The sequence below is a fragment of the Nothobranchius furzeri genome, chromosome 9 (assembly GCF_043380555.1).
Source record: "Nothobranchius furzeri strain GRZ-AD chromosome 9, NfurGRZ-RIMD1, whole genome shotgun sequence".
NCBI lineage: Eukaryota > Metazoa > Chordata > Actinopteri > Cyprinodontiformes > Nothobranchiidae > Nothobranchius > Nothobranchius furzeri.
In genome coordinates, this window is record NC_091749.1 from 66,858,747 (window position 1) to 66,881,911 (window position 23,165).

General features: G+C 46.3%; 1 protein-coding gene across 5 annotated transcripts in view; it reads left to right on the forward strand.

Moving 5' to 3' along the window:
• herc1 (HECT and RLD domain containing E3 ubiquitin protein ligase family member 1) overlaps positions 1-23,165 on the forward strand; it is an 86,834-nt gene that overhangs the window by 37,628 nt on the left and 26,041 nt on the right. For 3 of the 5 annotated variants that reach the window (XM_054731964.2, XM_054731968.2, XM_054731967.2), the window contains exons 27-50: positions 1,882-2,097; positions 2,179-2,299; positions 3,701-3,938; positions 4,018-4,190; positions 6,708-6,863; positions 6,950-7,056; positions 7,132-7,242; positions 7,313-7,483; positions 7,571-7,810; positions 9,182-9,265; positions 9,352-9,911; positions 10,350-10,959; positions 11,162-11,435; positions 11,592-11,802; positions 11,873-12,039; positions 12,154-12,270; positions 14,233-14,476; positions 14,844-14,965; positions 15,036-15,262; positions 15,549-15,817; positions 18,171-18,223; positions 18,296-18,496; positions 18,579-18,753; positions 20,829-21,096. In XM_054731964.2, coding sequence (XP_054587939.1) covers positions 1,882-2,097; positions 2,179-2,299; positions 3,701-3,938; positions 4,018-4,190; positions 6,708-6,863; positions 6,950-7,056; positions 7,132-7,242; positions 7,313-7,483; positions 7,571-7,810; positions 9,182-9,265; positions 9,352-9,911; positions 10,350-10,959; positions 11,162-11,435; positions 11,592-11,802; positions 11,873-12,039; positions 12,154-12,270; positions 14,233-14,476; positions 14,844-14,965; positions 15,036-15,262; positions 15,549-15,817; positions 18,171-18,223; positions 18,296-18,496; positions 18,579-18,753; positions 20,829-21,096 — 5,115 coding nt within the window. The remainder of the gene's footprint in view (positions 1-1,881; positions 2,098-2,178; positions 2,300-3,700; positions 3,939-4,017; positions 4,191-6,707; positions 6,864-6,949; positions 7,057-7,131; positions 7,243-7,312; positions 7,484-7,570; positions 7,811-9,181; positions 9,266-9,351; positions 9,912-10,349; positions 10,960-11,161; positions 11,436-11,591; positions 11,803-11,872; positions 12,040-12,153; positions 12,271-14,232; positions 14,477-14,843; positions 14,966-15,035; positions 15,263-15,548; positions 15,818-18,170; positions 18,224-18,295; positions 18,497-18,578; positions 18,754-20,828; positions 21,097-23,165) is intronic. The other 2 variants (XM_054731965.2, XM_054731966.2) reach the window with 2 other exon arrangements.

Here is a 23,165-nt window from a genome sequence, read left to right on the forward strand (position 1 = left end):
ACACACCCAGGGCCGTTTCAAGACATTTTGGGGGCCAAGGCAAAATGCCCCCCCCCCCGCCCATAACTGGGCTCCCCAGAAGCCTCTGTGTAATTCATACCCTCTCCAGTAGTGTTAGTTATACAGTGTTTATAAAAGCCCCTCAGACATTACTGACATGTTCTAATATTATCAGATGAAAAACTAAATTATCAGACATGCTGTCTCATCTGCTTCTTTTCTAAACTTGCAAAAAGTAACAAAACCATGTGAAAGCCACTATTTGTGGATTCTCTGAAAGTTTCCATGGAGTGTGTGACAACTTATTTTTTCATTGATCCTATCGTCTAATCTCACAGCTGAAACAAGCATCCTTAATCATCTGTGCACAGGAAGCTTACCAATGCTGTAGTAAAACAAAAGGTATAATAATTTATTATTAATAAAACCTTGTTGCAGCACTAAAGCATAAAAATTAGATTTTGCATTAAATATGCAAAATATTTACATATGAATTGTTTTAGAGCCCTTTTACTGGTAAAATCTGATATTAATTTAGTTCTTACAAAAAATGGGTCCCAACATGGTTTGTGTGGCATTGCCATAGTGTGATGCCATAGGCACAGATCCCCTGTCCTCTTGTTTGGAAATGGAAATATGATCACCCTATATTAAACAACCTGTCCACCCGGGCTTTTGCGCTGCACAGAGACGCTTCGCTGCCTACGACTTTGAACGTCAGTTGAGAGTCAGTCTCATGCAGACTGACCAATGAAGAGAGGGCCTCAAGTTAAGATGCTCTCCTCATTGGTCAGTCCACACGAGGTGGGTCAAAGGTTACTCTGGGCGGGTTACGTGTTGTCAGGCATTCAAGTATTGAGTATATTTACTGCATATTACAGTAAAATATTCTGTATGTGACCACATTATGGTGATCCTCGGGTCGTGATGATGGAGCCCTTGAATATTGTTGCCCAGGGTACAACAAAGTGTTAATCTGGCCCTGGTTCTGCCGTCACATTCCCGCAGAAACTGGTTGATACACCGGGGCCAGACTACTAGCATGTGGTTTTACAACCACAATGTCCTCGGAAGCAAAAACGCTTTTAAAAGGGAGGGAGGAGTCCTAACTGTTGCTGCAGGCGTGTTGTGTGAGAGTGCAGTTATATACTGGTTAATATATTTTTGGGTTCAGTTGCTTTCATGTGGCCTAATGTGAGTCTATTTGGGATCATTGGAATGATCAGCAGCATTTCTTGATGTGACTTTATGGCAGTTGCCCAGGGCATCATCACAAGGAGGATGGCATTCATTTACTTTTGTTTTATTTGGTATTTTTTCAGTCATTTTTGGAAATAGTGATCTATTTTGATTAATTCACAGCCTATGTTTAATTACATTTAAAATAAATGTCAACAGATGAGATCAAACAAAACTGATGAGAATTGCCCTTAAGCTGTTTAACTTGGACCAAGCATTTTAGGTCACAGATAGATGTAGCTTAGAGTCTCTGTCTATACACCTTATAAGACAATTTAGGTGATGGCATGTTGTTTTTCTGCTATTGAACTGTTTTCTAATAATGTTGTGTTAAATAAAGTGAAGGAAGGAGAGAAATAACGTTTCCCTAGCAGTTTTTAAAAATTTCCCCATGTAATCCGATTAATCGTGTCGAGACCCCATCCGATTAATCGATTATCCAAATAATCGTTTGTTGCAGCCCTATTCTTAGCACATTTTTGAATCTGCATTTTAAAACTCTTGGCTGCATGCATGAGTGTAGGTCACATGACAGGAAACATCAAGTTCCCATGATGCAGTTGGATGATGCTTTTTCCTGAGAATTCTGGTACTGAGCTGTGATGTTCTTCTGTTGAATACGTGGATTTTTTGCTTCTCCAGCTGCGGTTGGAGGCCCTCCATCAGATTGTGGTGCTGATCTCAGGCATGGAGGAGAAGGGGAGCCAGGCTGGAACCACCGACCGGTCCAGCAGCACCTTCCAGTCGTCGTTCTTGCTCACCTCCGTCAGGCTTCAGTTCCTGGCTGGCTGCTTTGGTCTCGGTACCGTTGGTACCGGCAGCCTAAAAAGCGAGAGCATGCAGCTCCATCACTATCAGGTGAGGAGGAGAAGCCATGCTGGCGGAAAGTGACTCATTAGCAACACCTGGCTGATGCAGACAGGTGTGTTTGTGTTTCAGGATGGAATCAAAGCAGCAAAAAGGTGCATCCAGATGGAGATCCAGACGGCTGTCCACAAGATCTACCAGCAGCTGTCTGTCACTCTGGAGAGGGCGCTTCAGGCCAACAAGCACCACATAGGTACTGATCACTCCATCCATCCACCCACCCATCAGTCTGTCCACCCATCTTCATTATAAAGTTCAGACTAATATTATTCCTGCCTCTTCCTTTCAGCTCTAACAGTAAATCATGTTTATATTTCAGGTGCAAGAAGTAATAACTATTTTATGTATTTTTTAAAAAATAAATAAATTCTTGAAATGAACCAAATATTTCAGCCAAATTTGTAAATTTGTTTTCCTTTAACCGAAGCTGAAACAAAACAAAAATAATCAACTTTTGCATTCTTTTTGCTTTGCCATGTGAGTCTACTGTCTCTTTAAACACTCCAAATGTGAAATAAAAAAGCGTCCATTTGTTGACTACGTGTGTGGTTTCAGAAATCATATGTCTAAAATGAGCCCTTTCAAAAAGTCCCCATTTGTGACATCACAAGTGGGGTTACCCTCACCACCATCTGTCAATGCTGGAGGAGCAGCAGCTCTACTCCAAGCCCCCCCAATATCTTAACTTATAGCAGCCAATTGGGGAATGTGTGGGTGTGGCCAGCAACAGCTTGCTTTCTAAATGTGACAGAGCTCTGAAGTGGCTCATTCTGGAAGGTACTGAAAATGTTAGGAATAAAACTGCTGAGTCACTTTAGATGAGACCAAAGACCTGATATAACTTTTAAAAATTCTTATATGTCCCCTTTAAAGGAGCAATATGCTACAATTTTACAATGAAATAATTACAAAAGAGCCTAATGTCAATCATGTTGGAAGGAAAGTAACATTGAAACCGATTTTCTTCTCAGCCAGCTGGGGGTTGTCAGTTTTTCCGCCTTTAAAATGGTCAAAAAGAAACAGAGTTTTGGTTTACAATTTGCGAGCCCCCACATGTATTTATCTACTTATCAACTTGCTGTGTATGGCTCGTCATTCCTGTCTTCTATCTTCTGGCAAGAGCTCTGAAAATCACTGAACGGGTATGAGAGAGTCACTTTAGAAAAATGGACTGCAGTACCCAAATTTGACCACAGGGTATAATTCTTTCATATTGCACCTTTAAAATTGAAATTAACATATTTGCCTTTAAAGAAAACAGCAGGAATTATATAACAGCAGTGACCGAACTTTCGCCTTTCCAGCCATCTGATTTTTTAGTGTTTAAATCTGGGTTTTTAAAAAAAACTTGGATGAAAAACATTTGTGAAAACTGTTTTCTTCAAAAGCACAAAGGGAGGAGCAGTCTGGCATTTCACTGGGTCTCCTCAAATTAGTCAGAGGAGACAAAGACAGCAAGTACTGAAACATCTTCATTAATTCTGGGTCAGAATGTCCCGTTCTTGAAAATCCCGTCAACTGCTCCACAGCAGAAGATTTTTTTGTTAGATCCAGTTGGTTTTCTTCTGTTTGAGCTTTTCTGTTTCCTCTGTAGAAGCTCAGCAGCGCCTGCTATTGGTGACGGTGTTTGCTCTGAGCGTTCGTTACCAGCCCGTGGACGTCTCTCTGGCCATCTCCAGTGGACTTCTGAATGTTCTGTCTCAGCTCTGTGGCACTGAGACCATGCTGGGTCAGCCCCTTCAGCTGCTGCAGAAACCTGGAGTGTCCCAGCTCAGCACCGCCCTAAAGGTGGCCTCCACCCGCCTGCTGCAGATCCTGGCTATCAGTACTGGGTAACATGTTCAGAAAGCTTGAAACACCGATAACCTGAACTGATGCAACTCAGACCAACAGCAGTGTCTCTTCTTACAGGACATATGCAGACAAGCTGAGTCCTAAAGTGGTCCAGTCTCTGCTGGACCTGCTCTGCAGCCAGCTGAAGAACCTTCTATCTCAGGCAGGAGTGAGCCGTCTCTCTGCTGGAAAGGACCAAGAGGACACCAAACAGGAGGACAGCACTGACTCTGAGAGGAAAGACTTCAGAGGTGAGAGACATCTTCATCATTGCTGAAGTTATTGTTTTCGTTTCTTTTAAGGGGCATTATGGAAGTATTCTCCTGCAATGCCCTGGTCCTGTAGAATGAGCCCTGGCATTTTTACTGTGATTGCCTGTTTTTCTGGCCAGGACGCTGCTTTGTTTGAATTCATCAACAGCACCACCATTACAGTGGAATGTGTGTGTGAATGGATGAATGATACACTGTAGTGCAGTGGTCGGCAAATGGCAGCCCACGCCCGGCCCTCGAGCCCTCTCTTTGTGGCCCCAAAACCGACTCCCCCGCGCACCCCCCACCCTCGACGGCCGACCGGGAGGTGTAGGATAGAGCTGAGGAAAATAATCAAATAATCAATGCATGAGATGCGGGCATAAACGGTTTTGCATCATAGAAGAGTACCATAATCAATTATAGTGGAATGTAGTTCTGTTGTTTTAACGGCGGCGCCAGCGTAGCATCCACATCTGTCAGAGAGGGTGTTCTCCACATTTACTGGGTAGGAAACTTTGGTATGCCTTTATGTGGTACTGCAGGGCTGAGCGCTGGAGTTATAACCTGAGACCGACCCCGAATCGAATCAGCCCGACCGGTTCTGTTGGATTTGGGTCGTAAATTATGTTAATTGAGCGAGTTGTCGCGCGGCGCGCTCCGCTCGCTCGATCAGAGAGAGAGAGAGAGAGAGAGAGAGAGAGAATTGGAGGACGCTCCTCCAAACACGCGTTACTATTTTCATAATTTCATTATTGTTTCTCCTGGAAGCGCTCAGTCAGACCGAGTGCTGTGATGTCGAGAGGTCCGGTCTTGGGGAGGGGGCGGGGTCAATGACAGCGGCTGCAGCGTGAACGTCTGTCTCTTTTATTTAGGGACACAGGGAAGTTAAAAGGAGAGAGAAATAAAGATAGAAGTTCTTGTTCCATTTTATTCTTTTGTTTCATGATGATAAACTGATGTTAAATTCAGCTTAAAGAGAAACTGGGAGGAAGCTTTGGTTCATTTGAAGTTACAGGAGATCTGTCTCCTATCTACTCCTCCAGAGACAGCATGGACATGAGGGTTACATGGTGAGGGTCACACAGGACAGGTTAGCGCAGTCACACAGCCGAGCTGGAGGGGGACAGGTGCTGTCCTTCTTTATATTGCAAGCTTGTGTGTTATGTGCATTACAGCCAGCGATCCAAACAGCTTCTGGGTTGTTTTTTGTGTGTGGCCCTCAGACCATTATAATTGAGGACCCTTGCTGTAGTGTATAGAGCTTTGGAGTCCTCTGACTCAGAAAGGCGCTAAACAAGTTTGGATCATTTATCATTTAGACTAAGCTACTGCTAACATCCTTTTTGGAAGAACGTAAAACAACAAAGAATGTCGAAACTCACATGTAATGTTCCAGGATGTTGTAGAAATCCAGTTTTATACGAATACCAGACAGATCCGTAGCTTGCCTACTGAGTAATCAGGACACCGAATGTGGCCATAAACAGGGTTTATAGTTTCAAACAGCCATAGACTCTTTGGTGTGAACCAGCAAATCAGCACACAGCTGTTTAGTTATTTATGTCCTGGCCGAGCAGGCAAGGAAAAACATTCCATTGTAGAGCTGTGTTGTGGGGATGTGTCTGTCCGATTATCAGGGCTCCTGGGCAGTTCGGAGTCCCATCAAATTCCAAACGCTATATAGAGGCGCAAAGAAAAGTTTCTAAATGTGATAACGTTTTGTTCTAGAACCTTTTAAAAAAGGATAATGAGAAAATAAATAACAAATAATAAATAATTAACTCATTCACTTCCAACCGTTTCCTGATCAGTAAAGCCCTTCGCTGCCATCGTTTTTCAGCGTTTTCAATGTTGTTGTTTTTTTTTAAGAGTCACAGAACGTTGCGCTCTACGGTGACGCCAAAACTATCAAAACAAAGCGGAGACTCGCCTCTTACATCAGGAAGAATCCGTGCTTTTCGAGCGTTATCCGTCCTTTCACAACCCGTAGTCGAATTGCGATCTGCAGAATCTTTTCCGGTCCACGCCTCACTTTTCTTTACAACAGGGTCCCAAAACGATCTCCTAACACATGTATTTTCTGCTTCCTGGTCACGTGACGTGTGACGTTCGCGGATGAAGATGAAGTTCGGCTTTAGCGCAGGCATGGTTGTTCTCATAATGTGGGGCCTCGTTCCGACGCCCACACAGTAAAAAAGAAAATGCAGTGAATGAGTTAAAAATGCACCTAAAAATGTCAAAATGTCTCTAAATATTTCTGAATCCTGCTGATGGTGATGAAGAAAGTTCCAGTCAAACAGATAAAAAAGCGTCTTTTGTAGATCACATGGTTTCTGAGGCATAATTGGACGGATTGCTGTTTGTCCATCTGATGCTGATAGGTGACTAATATTAGGAGCTCATGGTCAGAAAAATCCAATCAGACCATCTGCCACAGAACCCTGAAACTTGTAGAGTTTTGTTTCATAGCAACAAAAACGATAAAAACAGCTTTTTATTCTTCTTGTGTCTCAGGTTTTATCCGTAAGCAACACACAGCAGAGCTTCACCTGGGAGACTTCTTGGTCTTCCTCAGGAGGGTGGTGTCCTCCAAGGCCATCCAGTCCAAGATGGCATCCCCTAAATGGACTGAAGTCCTGCTCAACATTGCTGCTCAGAAGTGCTGCTCGGGTAGGATTTTGTTCCTCAACATCTCATGTGAATGCTCTGGATTTAAAATCTGACTGGGACTCTCTCCTGCCTGGTGTCACACGAAGGTGTTCCTCTGGTGGGAAACATGAGGACTCGGCTTCTTGCTCTTCATGTTCTGGAGGCAGTCCTTCCAGCCTGCGAGGCTAGTATGGAGAATGACCAGATGACACAGGTACCGCTCATTTTGTCTTGAAAGATTCCTCTGTACTTTGTTCCTCAGAAGACCGAAGTTTGGTTTGTTCCTCAGGTGGTGGAGCGTCTCTTCTCTCTGCTGTCTGACTGCATGTGGGAAGCTCCTGTTGCTCAGGCCAAACGCACCATCCAGATTAACGAGAAGGTCCAGGAGCACAAACTGCAGGTGATCAAACCCCCACCTTGACTTTAGTCAGCTGTTGGTTTCCTCTGCTGATGGATGGTTTGATGGACAGGGAGAAGCAGAGGAGGAAGACGAGAACCTCCCCATTCAGGAGGTGTCCTTTGACCCGGAGAAAGCTCAGTGTTGTGTGGTGGAGAATGGTCAGGGCCTGACACACGGCAGCGGGGGTAAAGGTTACGGCCTGGCCTCCACTGGGATCTCCTCTGGATGCTACCAGTGGAAGGTCTGATTCACTTGAAACTCCTAAAACATCTTGCTTCATCAGAAAAGTTTGTTTCCAAATAAACCACAGCTTCGTTTTCTCCCCTAGTTCTACATTGTGAAGGAGAATCGGGGCAACGAGGGCACATGTGTGGGCGTTTCACGGTGGCCCGTGCACGACTTTAACCACCGCACCACGTCTGACATGTGGCTGTATCGAGCCTACAGTGGAAACTTGTATCACAACGGGGAGCAGACTCTGGCGCTGAGCAGCTTCACCCAGGGAGACTTCATCACCTGCGTCCTCGATATGGAGGCCAGGACCATCTCCTTTAGCAAAAACGGAGAGGTGAGACAGGTCCTAAACCAGATCAGACCTGCTGATCCAGACCAGAACTTGCGATTCAATAGCCAGATTTCTTATATTTTTTAAATGTAATGCTGGTATTTGGGTGATTTTTGACCCATTTTCTTTACTTCTAAGATTGTTTTATGAGCATCAGTCTGGTAAGATCTGGAACCAGAACTGAAGAGGAGTGAAAAAGCACCTGAAATAGTAAAACAAAACATGTGGAAGACCAGAAAATGTTTACAGAGCTGTTTCTGATATTTTGCATTACGGGTTGTATCAACTAGTCGACTTCACTGCTCTATAGTGACTTTTTATGCCTGTCATCGACTAGTCGCTGTCACGTGATAATGACCGACAAGATGCAGTCCTCGGAAGAGACAGCAGGTGACGAGCTCCTGTGTGTCGGGAGGCGACGCGCTGTGCCAGAATGTCCGTATCTGACACCCGTTGTAAAACGGACATTTAACCAAATTGTGACGTTTACCCTCTTGCAATTTAACCTTACCCTCACCCCCATCCTAACCTTAACCAGCTTGCGCGTGCAAAGCTCTGATTGTTGACGCGCTCCAGACATCTGCGTCCTGAGCACGGCCACAGTATCATAATCAAATCAGGTGTCGCCACCTCAAAAACTAATTTAACACGCGATCGTTCATGTCGACTCATTTCCTTTTATGTTTTCTGTCTTTTATTTGTGCCTGATGCGTTTCGCTGCTGTGGAGCGAGTCGCATCACCTGTTTTGTCGTCCGGTGACGCACCTCGCCGGTGCGGCTGGCGCGCACTCCACTGTTTTTGCGGTCGGTAGATCTTTCAGAACTGCAGTTCAAAGGTAACTCATGAGGTGAATATATATGAACCCAGGTAGCAGTTTTTCTTTAGGATTGAGAGGAGATGCAGGAAGATAATAAACAGGCAGGACAGAAAAATAGTCAAATACAAACAAGTTAGTTTTTGTACCTGGTGGTTGCAACAAACAGACACAATTGAAGGTAATCAGAAGTGAGGAACAGAAAATGAAATAATAATTTTAATGTTTAGAGCAGCTGGAACTCTGAGAGGCTGCAGGCGCATCAGTGAGTTTGCGGCTGCTGCGCAGGGGGAGGGGGGAGAGGGCTGAAGCAGAAACTACCGTTGCTAAAAGAGACGTGTTAACTTAGACCCCCCCCCCAGTACGTCGGAAAAAACGCTTGGTCGCCCATTGTCAGTTTTAGCCGCTTCAGGTGTGTGACGTCATCAACGACTACTCGAAGTCGACTCGATTTTCATTACTTGACGGTCGACTTAAAAAGAAAATTAAGTCATGCAGCCCCTATTTGCTGCTATAAATAAATGTTGATTTGCACAAATCTGAGATGTTTGTTTAACAGGAGCCCAAACTGGCATTTGAAGACGTGGACGCTGCAGAGCTCTATCCCTGTGTGATGTTCTACAGCAGCAACCCAGGAGAGAAGGTGTGACATAATCTCCTGCAGTTCTCCAGGAATAAAACCCTTCTGTGATTCTTGCTTCCTCTGGTTTGTTTTTGTTTGATCTCCAGGTGAAGATTTGCGACATGCAGATGAGAGGAACTCCTCGAGACCTCCTCCCAGGTGACCCAGTCTGCAGCCCCATGGCCATCGTTCTGGTGGAGGCCACCACACAGCTAATTCGCGTCTTGCACCGCACCGACCACTGGACCCACCGCATCAACAAGACCATGATCGAACGTCTGCACAAAATTAAGCTGTGCTTCAGAGAGTCGGCCGGCGGGTCGAGTGGTGCTGGCAGCCAACGGCTGAAAAAGAGTCGCTCGGTGCAAAGCCGCGAGGAGCATGACGCGCAGAGGGAGAGCCAGGAGGTGCCTGCCAAAATGGAAGAGGAGAGGGGTCGTCACGGGCGGCAGCATGGGCTGGGGGAACTGTCGGAACACCATCTCAGAACTTTGTGCATGGAAGTGTGGCCGGTTCTGGCCGTGATCGGAGGAGCGGACACCGGTCTTCGCGTGGGAGGACGATGTGTTCACAAACAGACCGGGAGGCACGCCACACTGCTGGGCGTGGTGAAGGAGGGCAGCACCTCGGCTAAGGTCCAGTGGGACGAAGCCGAGATCACCATCAGGTACCGGGTCCAAACCCTTTTTGCTTCTGTTTACCGAAACAGTCAGACGATTTCATCAGAGAAATAAAAGCAGGAAGCTCCACCAGAACACGTTTAAGGTCCAGAACCGTCACATTATGATTCCATGTTTGATACAAACAGAAAAATTAATCTAACTGGTTTAACTGGTCCAAGTTTGTTCATCAGTTCCAGCAAATCAGATGTTCTAATCATGTATCAGGTGGTTTCTTGTTCTTGTGACTTAGACCACTAAGCATCACTCTGATCTAGTCTTTGGGTTTCCCTTCACTTCCTGGTTTCCCTCTCAGTCGTTTTCACTTCTTGCACGTTGTGATTGTCATTCCCACCGATCTGCGACGTTCCTTCTCTCCTGCCCTCTCCCTCACTTTCTGTTTCCTTTCCTTGTTTCCTGTTGCTCTCCTCTGCCTCCTATTAAAGCTTCCCAACTTTCTGGTCGCCTAGTGACACTCCTCTCTACAACCTGGAGCCCTGCGAGCCGCTGCCGTTCGACGTGGGGCGTTTCCGAGGCCTCACCGCTTCGCTGCTGCTGGACCTCACCTATCTGACCAGCATCTATGAAGAGACCACCGTGAAGCTCAGCGCACGGCGCCACGAAAAGAAACACCGCAATGCTGCGTCGACGGGGCACGAGCCAACTGGAGCAGATGAGAAGTTGGACAGCGATGGCCACAACCGCGATGAACAGAAAGGGAGCTCTAGTGCTGCCACGGTAACCTCTGACCTGCGAGTGTCTCACAGCCTGGAGGAGGTGAAGTCTCACGTGGCACCAAACTCTAAGTCTGAAAGTGAGATCTCCTCTGTGGTCGGCGAAGGGAACGAAACCATTTTCGCAGCAACTCCTCATGGTGTGGAAAGTGGAAGGAAGAAGGGTCACGAGCACAGCTCCCGCTGTCACGAACTGTCATCCATTAGCACCCAATCAGAGATCCAGGCTGTCCAGCTGTCCTACCTGTACCTGGGAGCCATGAAGAGCCTCAGCGCTCTGCTGAGCTGCAGCAAATACGCCGAGCTGCTCCTCATCCCGAAGGTATGGAAAATCCTACATGCAGGAGTTGTGTAGGGTTCTGAGGAGACGGGAGCAAGTCCAGTCTGTTTTTGTTGTTTCAAAAACGTTTATAAAAATGATTCCATCCTTAACATCTGAGACTTCACTTAAAGAATTCCAGGGTTTGATCTACTCCAGGGTTTAGTCTATCTGTTGTCTAATCTCCTGACCATGTGACCATCAGGTCTTACCTGAAGCGGTGCCGAGTGGTCATAATGCCGATCTGAACACCAGCTCAGGTGGGAGCACGACAGCCACCTCCCCGGTGTGCCAGGAGGAGGTGGAGATGCGAGCTGCCCTGCAGTTCCTCATGAGGCACATGGTGAAGCGCGCCGTGATGCGTTCTCCTATCAAGCGAGCTCTGGGCCTGGCGGACCTGGAGCGTGCTCAGGCCATGATCTACAAGCTGGTGGTGAACGGGCTGCTGGAAGAGCCGAGTGGGTCAAAGGTCAAACTTGGTAAGCACTAACAGATTAATCGGGTCAGTTACAGATCGTAACCCCAACAGAAACGACATATTTGTACTGGGAAGTCTTCCTGAGCTAAAGAGGGCGGGGCTTCCTCCTTGCTGAAGGAGCCAACTGATTTCATGGTTCTCCTCTAATCTCCTCCAGGGGTGAGGAATGAGTCCGAGGGGGAGGGAGAGGGTGCGGATGGGGAGCAGCTGGCTCAGACCCCCGTCACTACCAGCCCCTCAGCCTCCAGCACCACGTCCTTCATGAGCTCTTCGCTGGAGGACACCACCACCGCCACCACCCCGGTCACTGACACCGAGACCGTCCCCGCTTCTGAGTCCCCGGGCGTGATGCCTCTCAGCCTCCTCAGGTGAGACCCGCACCTGTCCTAGACACCTGGTCCTGTTGCACCTTTAACTTTCTGCTCTGCGTTTTGACAGGCAAATGTTCTCCAGCTACCCTACCACCACCCTGGTTCCAACCCGCCGAGCCCAGACCCCGCCCGTGTCATCTCTGCCGACATCTCCATCAGACGAGGTGGGACGCAGGCAGAGTCTCACTTCACCCGACTCCCAGCCTTCCAGACCACAGAACCGAGCCGGAACCTGTGAGTTCACACAAAACTCGAGAGCCCAGAAATCCTGAGACAAAGCTCAGCGAGATAGATGTGTGAGACACGTCCAGCTCCAAAGTTAAGAGATGTCTTTTCACGTGTCTCCAGCTCTGTCGGACCCCAACAGCAGACTGTCTACGTCTCCCCCTCCGCCAGCCATCGCTGTCCCACTGCTGGAGATGGGCTTCTCTCTGCGCCAGATCACCAAAGCTCTGGAAGCCACAGGTTCGTTTGACTCGGAACCAGAACCAACAGGAGATCCTCGCGGGGCCCGAGACAATTACTGATGACATCATACAACATTTAGAATGATACAAACATAGATCAGCTGATTTAAATCTAGCATTAAACCTGAAATTAAAAAAACGCCCTTTAGTTCTGCTGTTGGTTCTGATGTTTTTATTTTCTTCTTTCTGCAGAAAATGTTTTAGTTTATCATCAGATTTTACTGAGTTTTAATGTCAGCAGCGATTCAGTCTAAGGGAACTGAAACCAGGTGTTCGGACTTTGTAATTCTTTTTCGTTTTGAGAAACGTTTTTTTGCTTTTTTGTTACAGAATGTTGATAATAAAATAACAAATGGGTCATTTAATTTCATAAAGGCACTAAACTCATTTATTACATTTACAGTCATCTCTAGTAGGAATGAATGCCTTGTAAGTCATACTCTGAGGTAAAAAAGCTCTAGTGCGCCTCTTTCAGCACAGAGAATTCAGTCACAGCTAGGGTTGGGCATCGTTTGATTTTGAACGATTCCGATTCCCCTCGTTTCGATTCCGGTTCCTATCGATTCCTATTGCGATTCTTTCAAGACATGACATGTTTCACATGAGCCAGCTAACCACAGGTCCTACTTGATGAAATAATCTTAACTTCAACATGAATTTTTATTCTAGGAACAACAACATCACCTTCATTTAGACAAAAACATGTTTTGGAGAAAAAAAGAAAAAGACTTGCAGCACAACCAGTGTGTTTGTTTCTGACCACAACCTAAGTCTGGAAGAAGCCTCTGGGATGAGAGGCTAAATGTCTCCAACATATCCAGAAACGTCCAGCTGTTTTCAGCTAAAACTCTCAGGATGATCATGTCCAGGACGACTGAGAACTACACCTCCACGCTGCAGCAGCATTCAGTCACAACAGGAAGTGAAACTTAAACGTAGCTGCTGTCAGTAACAATCTAACAGATTTTAAACATTAAAACTCTCAACAGAAATAGTTCAGAAAGGGAATTAAAATGTGATTTATAATAATAATAATTATTATTATTATTTATTGTGGCAGAAGCTGGTGTGGTCCACCACAGAGAAGCTTCTCTAGCATGATGACTTTAATTATTCTACAGGTTATTGTTCAGTCTTCTGACGCTCACGTGTCTGACTGCTGATGCTCCGTGTGTGTTTTTATTTCTGCAGTGAGACAAACTCACCTCACACCGTACAGAGTTTATTCTTTAAAGCTTCTATTAAATCCACTGTGTTGACGTGTTTTAACAAGTTTCCTCTACGCTGCAGGAGCTGATGTTTACATTACGGAGTAAAAGTTCGGCAGACACGTTTGTTTAGATTTAGCCGCTGCGTGCGGGGTGGGGGGAGCGGGGACTCGGTGCTGCACACAGACAGCTGGTGTGATCAGCTCTGAAAAGTGTTGATCACAATTTGCAGATCACGTTTATTTTTCACGGAGATCGGCCGCGGATTCCTCTTCCGTCGTCGGCATTCTAGGAATCGAAACTAGGAATCGAAATAAAAAACGTTGAGCGATTCCGGGAAAAATGAACAGTTGGAACCGGTTCCAATCGATGCTCGATTCTTGATGCCCAACCCTACATCAGAAAGTAGCTTCAGACGAGAGGATTTGGAGTCTTACTTCCTGATATTTGGACATCTCTCCTCTAATTGGCTAAACACGACGAGCAACATGACTGTACCCCTGACTCTGTTTGCTCTGCAACGCTGAAGTGACAGTGTGACGTAGATCTGGCAGACTTCTCAAATCCCAGTTTCATCGTCTATTTTCTATCAGAAGCTAATGCAGGAGATAAGTGTAGGAGACTATTTTCATGTTCAGCCTGCATGAAAAAATCAGTGCTCATTTTCATAACTACTAAGTAAAAAATGGTTTCTCTGTGAAGGATCTCTTTAAAGAGAAACATCAGATATTTATGATGTCTTGTTCTGTCAGGAGCTCGAGGAGAAGCAGACGCTCAGAACATCACAGTGCTAGCCATGTGGATGATTGAACACCCGGCCATGGAGGACGAACGCGATGAGCTTCATGGCAGAGGCGGGGATGGGTCCGAGTCCACCTGCCCAGGAGCTGCAGCGTCCACTGGAGGAAAAGCCCTGGACAGGAGCTCCTACCTGGTCTCACCTGGAGATATCGGCAGCTCAGAAACAGCAGAACTTGAGGAGGGTTTCAGTGAAAGGTATAACTGGGAATCTGGAATTCTTTTTTGATGTTCCGGTCCAAAATGTTGGACCCAAGCATCCAAATAAGATCGATTTTTTTCCCCATCTGCTGAAGCTGGTCGTTAGAGAGAAGAAAAGAAAAAAAAACACTACCTTTTGGTGCTGGATCTAATCATTTATCTTTATTCTTCTTCCCATCATCCAAACCTGTAGTCTTTTAGTGGTTCTGGACCAGTGGTTCTTCAAACTTTGAGAAAGTCCAGTTCCTCTCGGTTCTGCTTCGTGAACATTTTCAGAAGAAAAAAACATGATAAATCAGGCTGAGTGGAAGGACGATATGATGAGAGAAGAACCATGAAGTGGTTCTAAGTTCTGTCTCTTTAGTCCTGAAGGTCTGGATCCGGATAACGCCTCGGCCTCCAGCAGCACCCCCATCAGAGGTCGCTCCGCAGCAGGAAGGAAGCACCGCTTTGACCTGGCAGCTCGGACGCTGTTGGCCCGCGCTGGTGAGAGCATCGCACACTGTCCACCGTTAGCCAAACACAGCCGTTCATGTTGGACTTTCTGTCCCTCCAGCTGGACTGTACCGCTCCGTTCAGGCCCACCACAGCCAATCCCGTCGAGAGGTCCCGTCCCTCCAGCAGCAACAAGACCCGGGTGCCCTGTATGATTTCAACCTGGATGAGGAGCTAGAGATGGACCTGGATGAGGAGACCATGGAGGCCATGTTTGGCCAGGACCTCGCCAGCGACACAGACATTCTGGGAATGTGGATCCCGGAGGTACTGGACTGGCCAACATGGGTGTGTGTGACTTTATGCTACAGCCAGTGAGCTGCCGTCACCTTCCTGCATCTCCTGTCACACCCAGTAGATTCTCACATGCACGCTCAAACCACGCTCCAACGAGCATGAAGGAAGAGATTCCTGTAGGAAACCAGACATTGCGTACTGATTGGCTGTTGCTTGGCATCCATTTTCAGACATTTATTGTGGAATCTCTCCTCATAATACACATGCATGAAGGCCTGCTTTTATTTTGAAAGCGTGTGTTGTGTATTTACCTCCTTGTCTGTGTCACACCTTGCAGCACGTGTGTGAGACAGATGACCGTGATGAGGTGGTGGTGTGCGAGCTGTGTGAGGCCAACGTGGCGAACTTCAACCAGCACATGAAGAAAAGTCACCCGGGCTGTGGACGCAGCGCCAACCGTCAGGGCTACCGCAGCAATGGCTCCTATGTGGACGGCTGGTTTGGAGGGGAGTGTGGTAGTGGAAACCCATACTACCTGCTCTGTGGGGCCTGCAGGGAGAAGTACCTGACCAACAAAAACAAGGCCAGAGTCCCCCCTGTGGAGAGGTAACCCACCCTTGGTTCTGGTCCGACTGAAGGGCCTCTATTGTTTTCAGTTTCACACACTCTGTCACGGTTCTGTTTCTAAACATCCATGCTCCCAAATAAACATTTTTATTCTCACCAACTTCCTGTTTGGACCCCCAGGCTCCCTTAGCAGTTCTTCTCTGCTGTCATAGCAGCTTTGTTAGTCTCTGTGACCCGTGCAGACACTTTTCATACATGCCCATCAAACCACACCTGGCCTTAAGCCTCCAGATGGAGAGTCAGGATTAGTGCCTTCCTCACAAACCTGCCATAACCAGTCCTAGACGTGTCTACCGCCCTCTGGTGGAGGATCTGCAGTTGGCAAGGGCCAGTTTTATTTAGTGTTATGGAGTTACATAATGAGATCGAATTGATTATTAAATTGTTACATTAATATTAGAAAATTAATATGTTTATGTTTATTTATTTGGCAGACGCTTTTATCCAAAGCGACGTACAATTGTTACCTATAGGGCATGTTGTGATCTGTGGGGGAAACTGGAGTACCCGGAGGAAACCCGAGCATGCATGCTGAGAACATGTAACTCCACGCAGAAAGACCGCAGCTGGCTTTCGAACCTGCAACCTTCTTGCTGCGAGGCAACAGTGCTAACTGTTGTTGCATAGATCAGCTTTAATTTTTTAATACTGTTTCAGGTTTCTAATAGTAAACTAATGTCTGATTCTTATGCTGTTAATTGATAAGAGCATTTTTATGGTTCATATATTGATTCTCGTAACTTTGGTTTCATAATTTAAAGGTGTGTGTGTGTGTGTGTGTGTTTAATCAACACATCTGCAGTGGAATGAATGCCTTGTAAGTTGTACTTGGTGGGGGGAGCTTGACACTGCAGGATTTGGATGGTGTTTTATCTCCAAAAATAACACAAGTCTGAAGGAGCTCTGCCATGTGGTGGAGTTGCTAATGCTAATGGTAACCCCTACTTCACACTGGAGGCATCAGCAGCCTGGAACTGCTTATTCGCGAGCTTCGCTGTGCACAAAGTCAGTTGCGGGAGAATCAGCCACGATGCAGCTCCTCCTCGCTGGACTCATGAAATCACAAAATCCCTCGAGACTTCGATGGTGTCGGTTTGCTTATGCCAGCTGCCATTAAAGCAAAAAGCAGAAGAAGGAAATCACGGTGATATCGCTGTTTGATGTCATATATAATGTTGTTCCTCACCACTGTCAGGATTAATGCCATGAAAACACACCGTTGCACTTCTCGAACGACGTGGTAAGTCAATCTGCCATTGGGTAACACACATAGATGTAATTAGGGATGCGTATTGGTGAAATTATGGTGATACGATACATACCACGATACAGGGGAGACAATACAATATATCACGATGTATTGCGGTACATTCAGACAAAACTAGCGATTTTTTTAAACTGAATTTATTGTAGGAAAGTTCAATTAACAGTCCAAACGGATACTTAACATGTTCAACATGAGGTATCTGAACCATAATAGAGGGATTTACATTTTAATGGTGGAAACAAAACCTACCGCACACTGCTGCCATCTAGCGGCCGGCGTTTGAATTGCACCAAAAGAAAAGAAAATACACCAATGTTTGCATTTAAATTCTTCCAAAAATTAGATACACAGCTTTTTAATATTAATATCATATTGCAGGAAAAAACATCATGATATAGTTTCATATCGATATTTTCTTACATCCCTAGATGTAATCTACATAGATGTTTTTTATTTAGAAAATTACCGGAGGTTTTACACTGGCCCCATGTGTGATTTCCTGTCTAGCCTTATGTTAGCTGCAGATATTGATGCATCCCAGAAGCGGCTCGCTGCAAAAATAGGACCCAAACCTAGCTTTGGGATGCAGCTGAAATTATTCCACATTGCGGCTGGTTTAAATCACCCCTTAGACTATAATGGATTCTGTTTGCAGCAGTGACATTGCATTGCCGTTCTGCGCCGCTGATACTTCCAGTGTAAAGTAGGGGTTAGCTTCAGCTAGCAGTGACAATCTGCTGTTTCCTGGATGCTAAACCAACAACAGCCTTCCCCGTCGTCAGTGAAGATTGGTGAGTCAGTGAATGTTAAGCGACAGTGTGACGTTGATCTTTCAGGATTTTCTAATCCTAGAGTTTCTCCAACTGTTTAATATCAGAAGCTGATGCAGGAGATAGGTGTAATTAATCATTAAAAATGGGTTTTCAGTGTTTCGCACCTTTAACCTCAGACGTTTGGGTCATCACTAAACTGCTTAAAACTAATCAACCTATAGTATCTGTTATCAAAGTAGGAGTAGCCACGTTGGATTTCTGTTCTGGTCTGAGAGGACTCTGGTGTGTTCAGGTACAAGGGGCAGGCTCCGGACCTTCTGGGGAAGCAGGACAGTGTGTATGAAGGTAACTGATGATAGAAATGATGTGTTGTGGTGCGGTGAGTTTGTCTGGGTTGAAAGTTCTGTTGCTCTGCAGAGGACTGGGACATGCTAGATGTGGATGAAGATGAGAAGCTGACTGGGGAGGAGGAGTTTGAGCTCCTGGCTGGCCCGTTGGGTCTGAGCGAACGCAGGATCGTACCCGAGCCCGTTCAGTTCCCTGACAGTGACCCGCTGGGAGCCTCTGTTGCCATGGTAACTGCAACCAACAGCATGGAGGAGACCCTTCTGCAGATTGGTAACATGGTTTAGGTTTTTACATCTCTGACTTGAAACAAACTGATGTTATGGCAGCAGACTGAGTGTTAGTTGGTCTTCAGGCTGTCAGACCTCCGTGGATAAGAGCTCATCGGGTCGAGTCACCCTGGGGGAGCAGGCTGCCGCTCTACAGACCCCCCACGACCGGGTGATGGCACTCAGGAGGGTTACAGCTGCTGCACAGGTGTTGCTGGCCAGAACCATGGTGATGAGAGCGCTGTCCCTGCTGTCTGTCAGGTAAACACACACTCCAATGAAAATTGTGTTTTTTCTGTTTTTAACATTCAGGACATATCTAAACAAATGTTAGCTTAAAATAGCATTTGTTAATATTTCTGTATTCAAATTGTTGTGAATCAGCAGCAGATGAAATTTTCTGTGTAAAATTTTCTGGCTTTGTTACATCATAAAGCCACTGGGCGGAGCACAAACTCCACTAGTAGGGAAGTTTTACATGTTAAATGGATAGCTCAACTGGTAAGGCACCCTGACCATCACTCAGGGCACCTGGGTTCAAATCCAGGCTCAGCCATATGAGATATTAGCTCAAATGTCACTTACCGTATTTTCCCGACTATAAGTCACACTTTTTTTCATAGTCTGGCTGGTCCTGCCACTTATACTCCAGAGCGACTTGTATACCAAATTATGTATACCGTGCTGCTGCGGACCGGCTCCGGCCCAGGAATGAGCTCTCCCCACCCGCTGGGAGGGTTTGAAACACTGCCATCCTCTGCTGGAGACCGTGGTGCGCTGCTGCTCCCTGATTATTGTTGTTGTCGTCGTCGTCTTCCTCTGCTTATCCGGGTACGGATCGTGGGAGCAGCATCCCAACTTGGGAGCTCCAGACCGTCCTCTCCCCAGCCACCTCCACCAGCTCCTCCGGCAGGACCCCAAGGCGTTCCTGGACCAGATTGGAGATGTAACCTCTCCAACGTGTCCTGGGTCGACCCGGGGGCCTCCTGCTGGCAGGACATGCCCGAAACACCTCCCCAGGGAGGCGTCCAGGAGGCATCCTGACCAGATGCCCAAACCACCTCAACTGACTCCTTTCGATCCGGAGGAGCAGCGGTTCTACTCTGAGCCCCTCCCGAATGTCCGAGCTCCTCACCCTATCTCTAAGGCTGAGCCCGGCCACCCTACGGAGGAACCTCATTTCGGCCGCTTGTATCCGCGATCTCGTTCTTTCAGTCATTACCCAAAGCTCATGACCATAGGTGAGGATTGGGACGTAGCTCGACCGGTAAATCGAGAGCCTGGCTTGCTGGCTCAGCTCCCTCTTCACCACGACAATATGGTAATTATTTTATTTGAACAATAATACATATTAATGTGTGTGCTGTATTATTTTACAGTAATAAGATGGTCATTAAATGTCCAAATGAGACAAGCGGAAATATGTAGAATTCATGACCAGAAAAGACCCGCCTCTTCACCTCTGTTCGTCTCCCAGTTCAGCTTTCATTTTGGAACTATATTTCAATCATGACAGGACGTATATGTTATAAATATTATTTTATATTATAAATATATATTCAGGACGGGGCTTATACATATGTTAGTTAAAACAATGTAAAGCAGAGGTCACAACAGTGCCACAGCACCCGGCATGCCGCCTCCCCTGAACAGAACCGCACCATGTGTGGTTCGGGACTCGGTCCTGGGGAGAGGGCGAAGCTGGGTTCTGAGTAGGTCGCACACCCACGGGAACCCCCGAGTTCGCCTTATGCTGTGCCACCTTCACCTCCGTGCGTCTCCCAGCAGGTGGAGTGAAGGAGCTCAGAGCAGGTGGTTGACTTCTAAGCAACAAAAACTAAGGTCTATTTTTTACCCAGAATGAGCAAACACATTTCCTGATGATGATCTCAGTGGTCCGGATCGCTGCTTGGAAGTAATCCACCTGCTCTGCCTGCTGCTCTGAGCTTCTCCTTCACTCCACCTGTCCGATTCTGTCCCCCGCCTGCTGCACGGGCCGCTGCTTTGTCCTCTCTGACCGGCTTGTGTGCGAGCAAGCTCGGTCCAACTTTCTAAACTAAATTGAAGAAATCTGGCCCAGCCTGGATTTGAACCCGGGTCCCCTGTGTGCAAGTCAGGTGCCCTACTAGAGTGTCCCTGTCCTCGGCTCCGCCCACAACCCAGAGGCAAATTTTTAATGAGCTACTGCCACAATGTAAAAACCAAGTACTAGAAAAATGGCACAGGTTTTGTGATTTTAGAATCTTAGCTTAAAGACCACTGAGAACTATTTAAAACTGCTAAAAAAGATTATTAGAAACAACTAATGATCCAGGTTCTGCTTCTCTCCCTTACAGCGGCTCCAGCTGCAGCCTTGCTGCTGGTCTGGAGTCTCTGGGTCTGACAGACATCAGGACCCTGGTCAGGCTTATGTGTCTGGCAGCAGCGGGTCGAGCCGGGCTCTCCACCAGTCCGACAGCGGGTTCCGGTCACGCCGAAAGGCCCCGTGGTGCCACCAAGACCAGTAAACCCATCTCCTGCCTGGCTTACCTGAGCACAGCAGTGGGCTGCCTGGCATCAAACAGCCCCAACGCTGCCAAGCTGTTGGTGCAGCTCTGCACACAGGTACGGGTTCGACTCATTGGACCAGAACACCCCTTCATCCCTCTGAGTACAGCACAGCAAAAGGGAGAAAGTAGGAACATCTGATCCAGCCTGAGCGCTGACTCAGATGGTTTCTGGATCCTTATCAACAACCAAACAAGCTAACAGCTAGCTTATTTATGCTAAAGCTAAAAAATCATCTGCTGATTAACATCTTTTGGGTTTTTATCTCCGATGACAGAAGTGATGAATCTTTAATGTTTGAGATGTGGCGATCAGGTTCATGGAGCTGCTGCACCAATGGCTGTAAGAAAAGATGGACAAACCCCACCTTAGCTTTCTGTGGGGCCTTTTTGAAGCCAAACTGGTGGTTCCGATCACCGCCATCTTGGCTGTCACACATCTTGTCACACCCAGACAATCCTAAAATGGGAAAGAGACCCCACCATTGTCCCAGTTACAAGCTAACTGAAGAAAATAGATTTTGAGGAAAAACGTGGTTAAGCAACTAACTTGAATTAATCATCAATTCACAGACTTTCTGTGGTCTCCCTCAGAGAGCTACAAGCAAAGCCTCCGACCGCAGACCTCAGATTTGGGCTGCGTGACCCCACGCTCCGCTCCTCCGCTGAGGTCGGAGATCAGCAGAGGTGCAGCCACTGGGGCTGTGGCCGCGAGTCTCCCAGCCACACAACACGTTATATTTCACCCCATTTTGAACAAGCAGTGTTATGTTAAATGCACTTAATTTCTTCCCATTCAACCAGCAAAAAAAGTACAGCCATATAATTTTACTTGCTGATAAAAATGAGCAGAAACTACTTGGATGGTCTCTTAGTGCAGTCAATACCACAGCTTGCCATCTTGGTCCAATAATTCCATGATTAACATCAAAACACGAACACACAGAGAACACAACTAAAGTTCAGAGTCGAACATCTATTAACGTGAGGCCCAGGCTTTCCCCGGAGCTAGCTGCTGGCGCTAGCTCTGACGGCTCTTACTACCTGTCAATTAAATCGAATCATTCATAATTTCAAGCATTTAATTACACCTTAACGGAAGAGTTACAAAAAAATCCACCCCCTCTGAGTTGTCATGGCTGTAAACAAGATCTGTTAAACCTGAAGTGTTTTTTAACCAGGTAAATAGCCTGTATTTGGCCGTAAACATGTTTATTTCTGCTGTGAAGTTGGCATTTTTAACATGGGAGTCCGTGAGAATTGGATATTTTCTGGTGCCCGCCCCTAGAGGATGAGGGTGGAACTGCAATTTGTTTCACTTCCATATTGGCTTCAGAAATTTCAGTTTTACCTAATATTACTTTTCTTCCTTTAATAAGATGAATGTTTTATTATTAATTAGTTACTGGAGCTGGCTAATCGCTGGTCAGTTTAGTGACCAGCTGATTGCCCTGATCTGAGGTCTGCTGCTACAGGAGCTACAGGAACGGTCCGTTTATGGTGTGTTGAGCAGTTTGTTGTAGCAGAGCTACTGATGTAACCCCTAGAGTTAAAAATAATCAATTCTACGTTAGATCAGGAAGCTACTTCATTAATAAACGTTTACGAAAAATAAAAATTCTTTTTCTTGGTAAGAGACATAAAATCAGATAAAACAAGAAGAATAAAGTTAAATGTTACAAGCCATCTTCCCAAGCTAGCCTAATTCTTCAACAGATGTTAACGTCTCAGGGTTGACTTGTATTTCTATTTGCGTGGGCGTGACACCAGCCACTTTAAAATGCCTGCACTCTCTTGTAGGAGCTGATTAGCAATCACCACTAACAAACCTAGACTCTTATTCTGACAAAACCAACTTCATGCAGCTCAATGGAGACTCAGTTTACTCACAACACACCCTCAGTCCATGAAGCTTATGTACACTTCAGGTTAAGACTCATGCCAGCTGTTCCTTTTATGCTGAGGAGACAACTGACTTTACCTGTAGCCTAGGATGGAGGAAACCACTTATATGAATTATACCTAGGGATGGCATTTACAACCAGCATGTCACCTTTGCTTGGTTACCGACAGGAGGAGACCCCACTCGTAAATCCTTTTTTCTTTCCTCGAATCCGAGGAACTAGG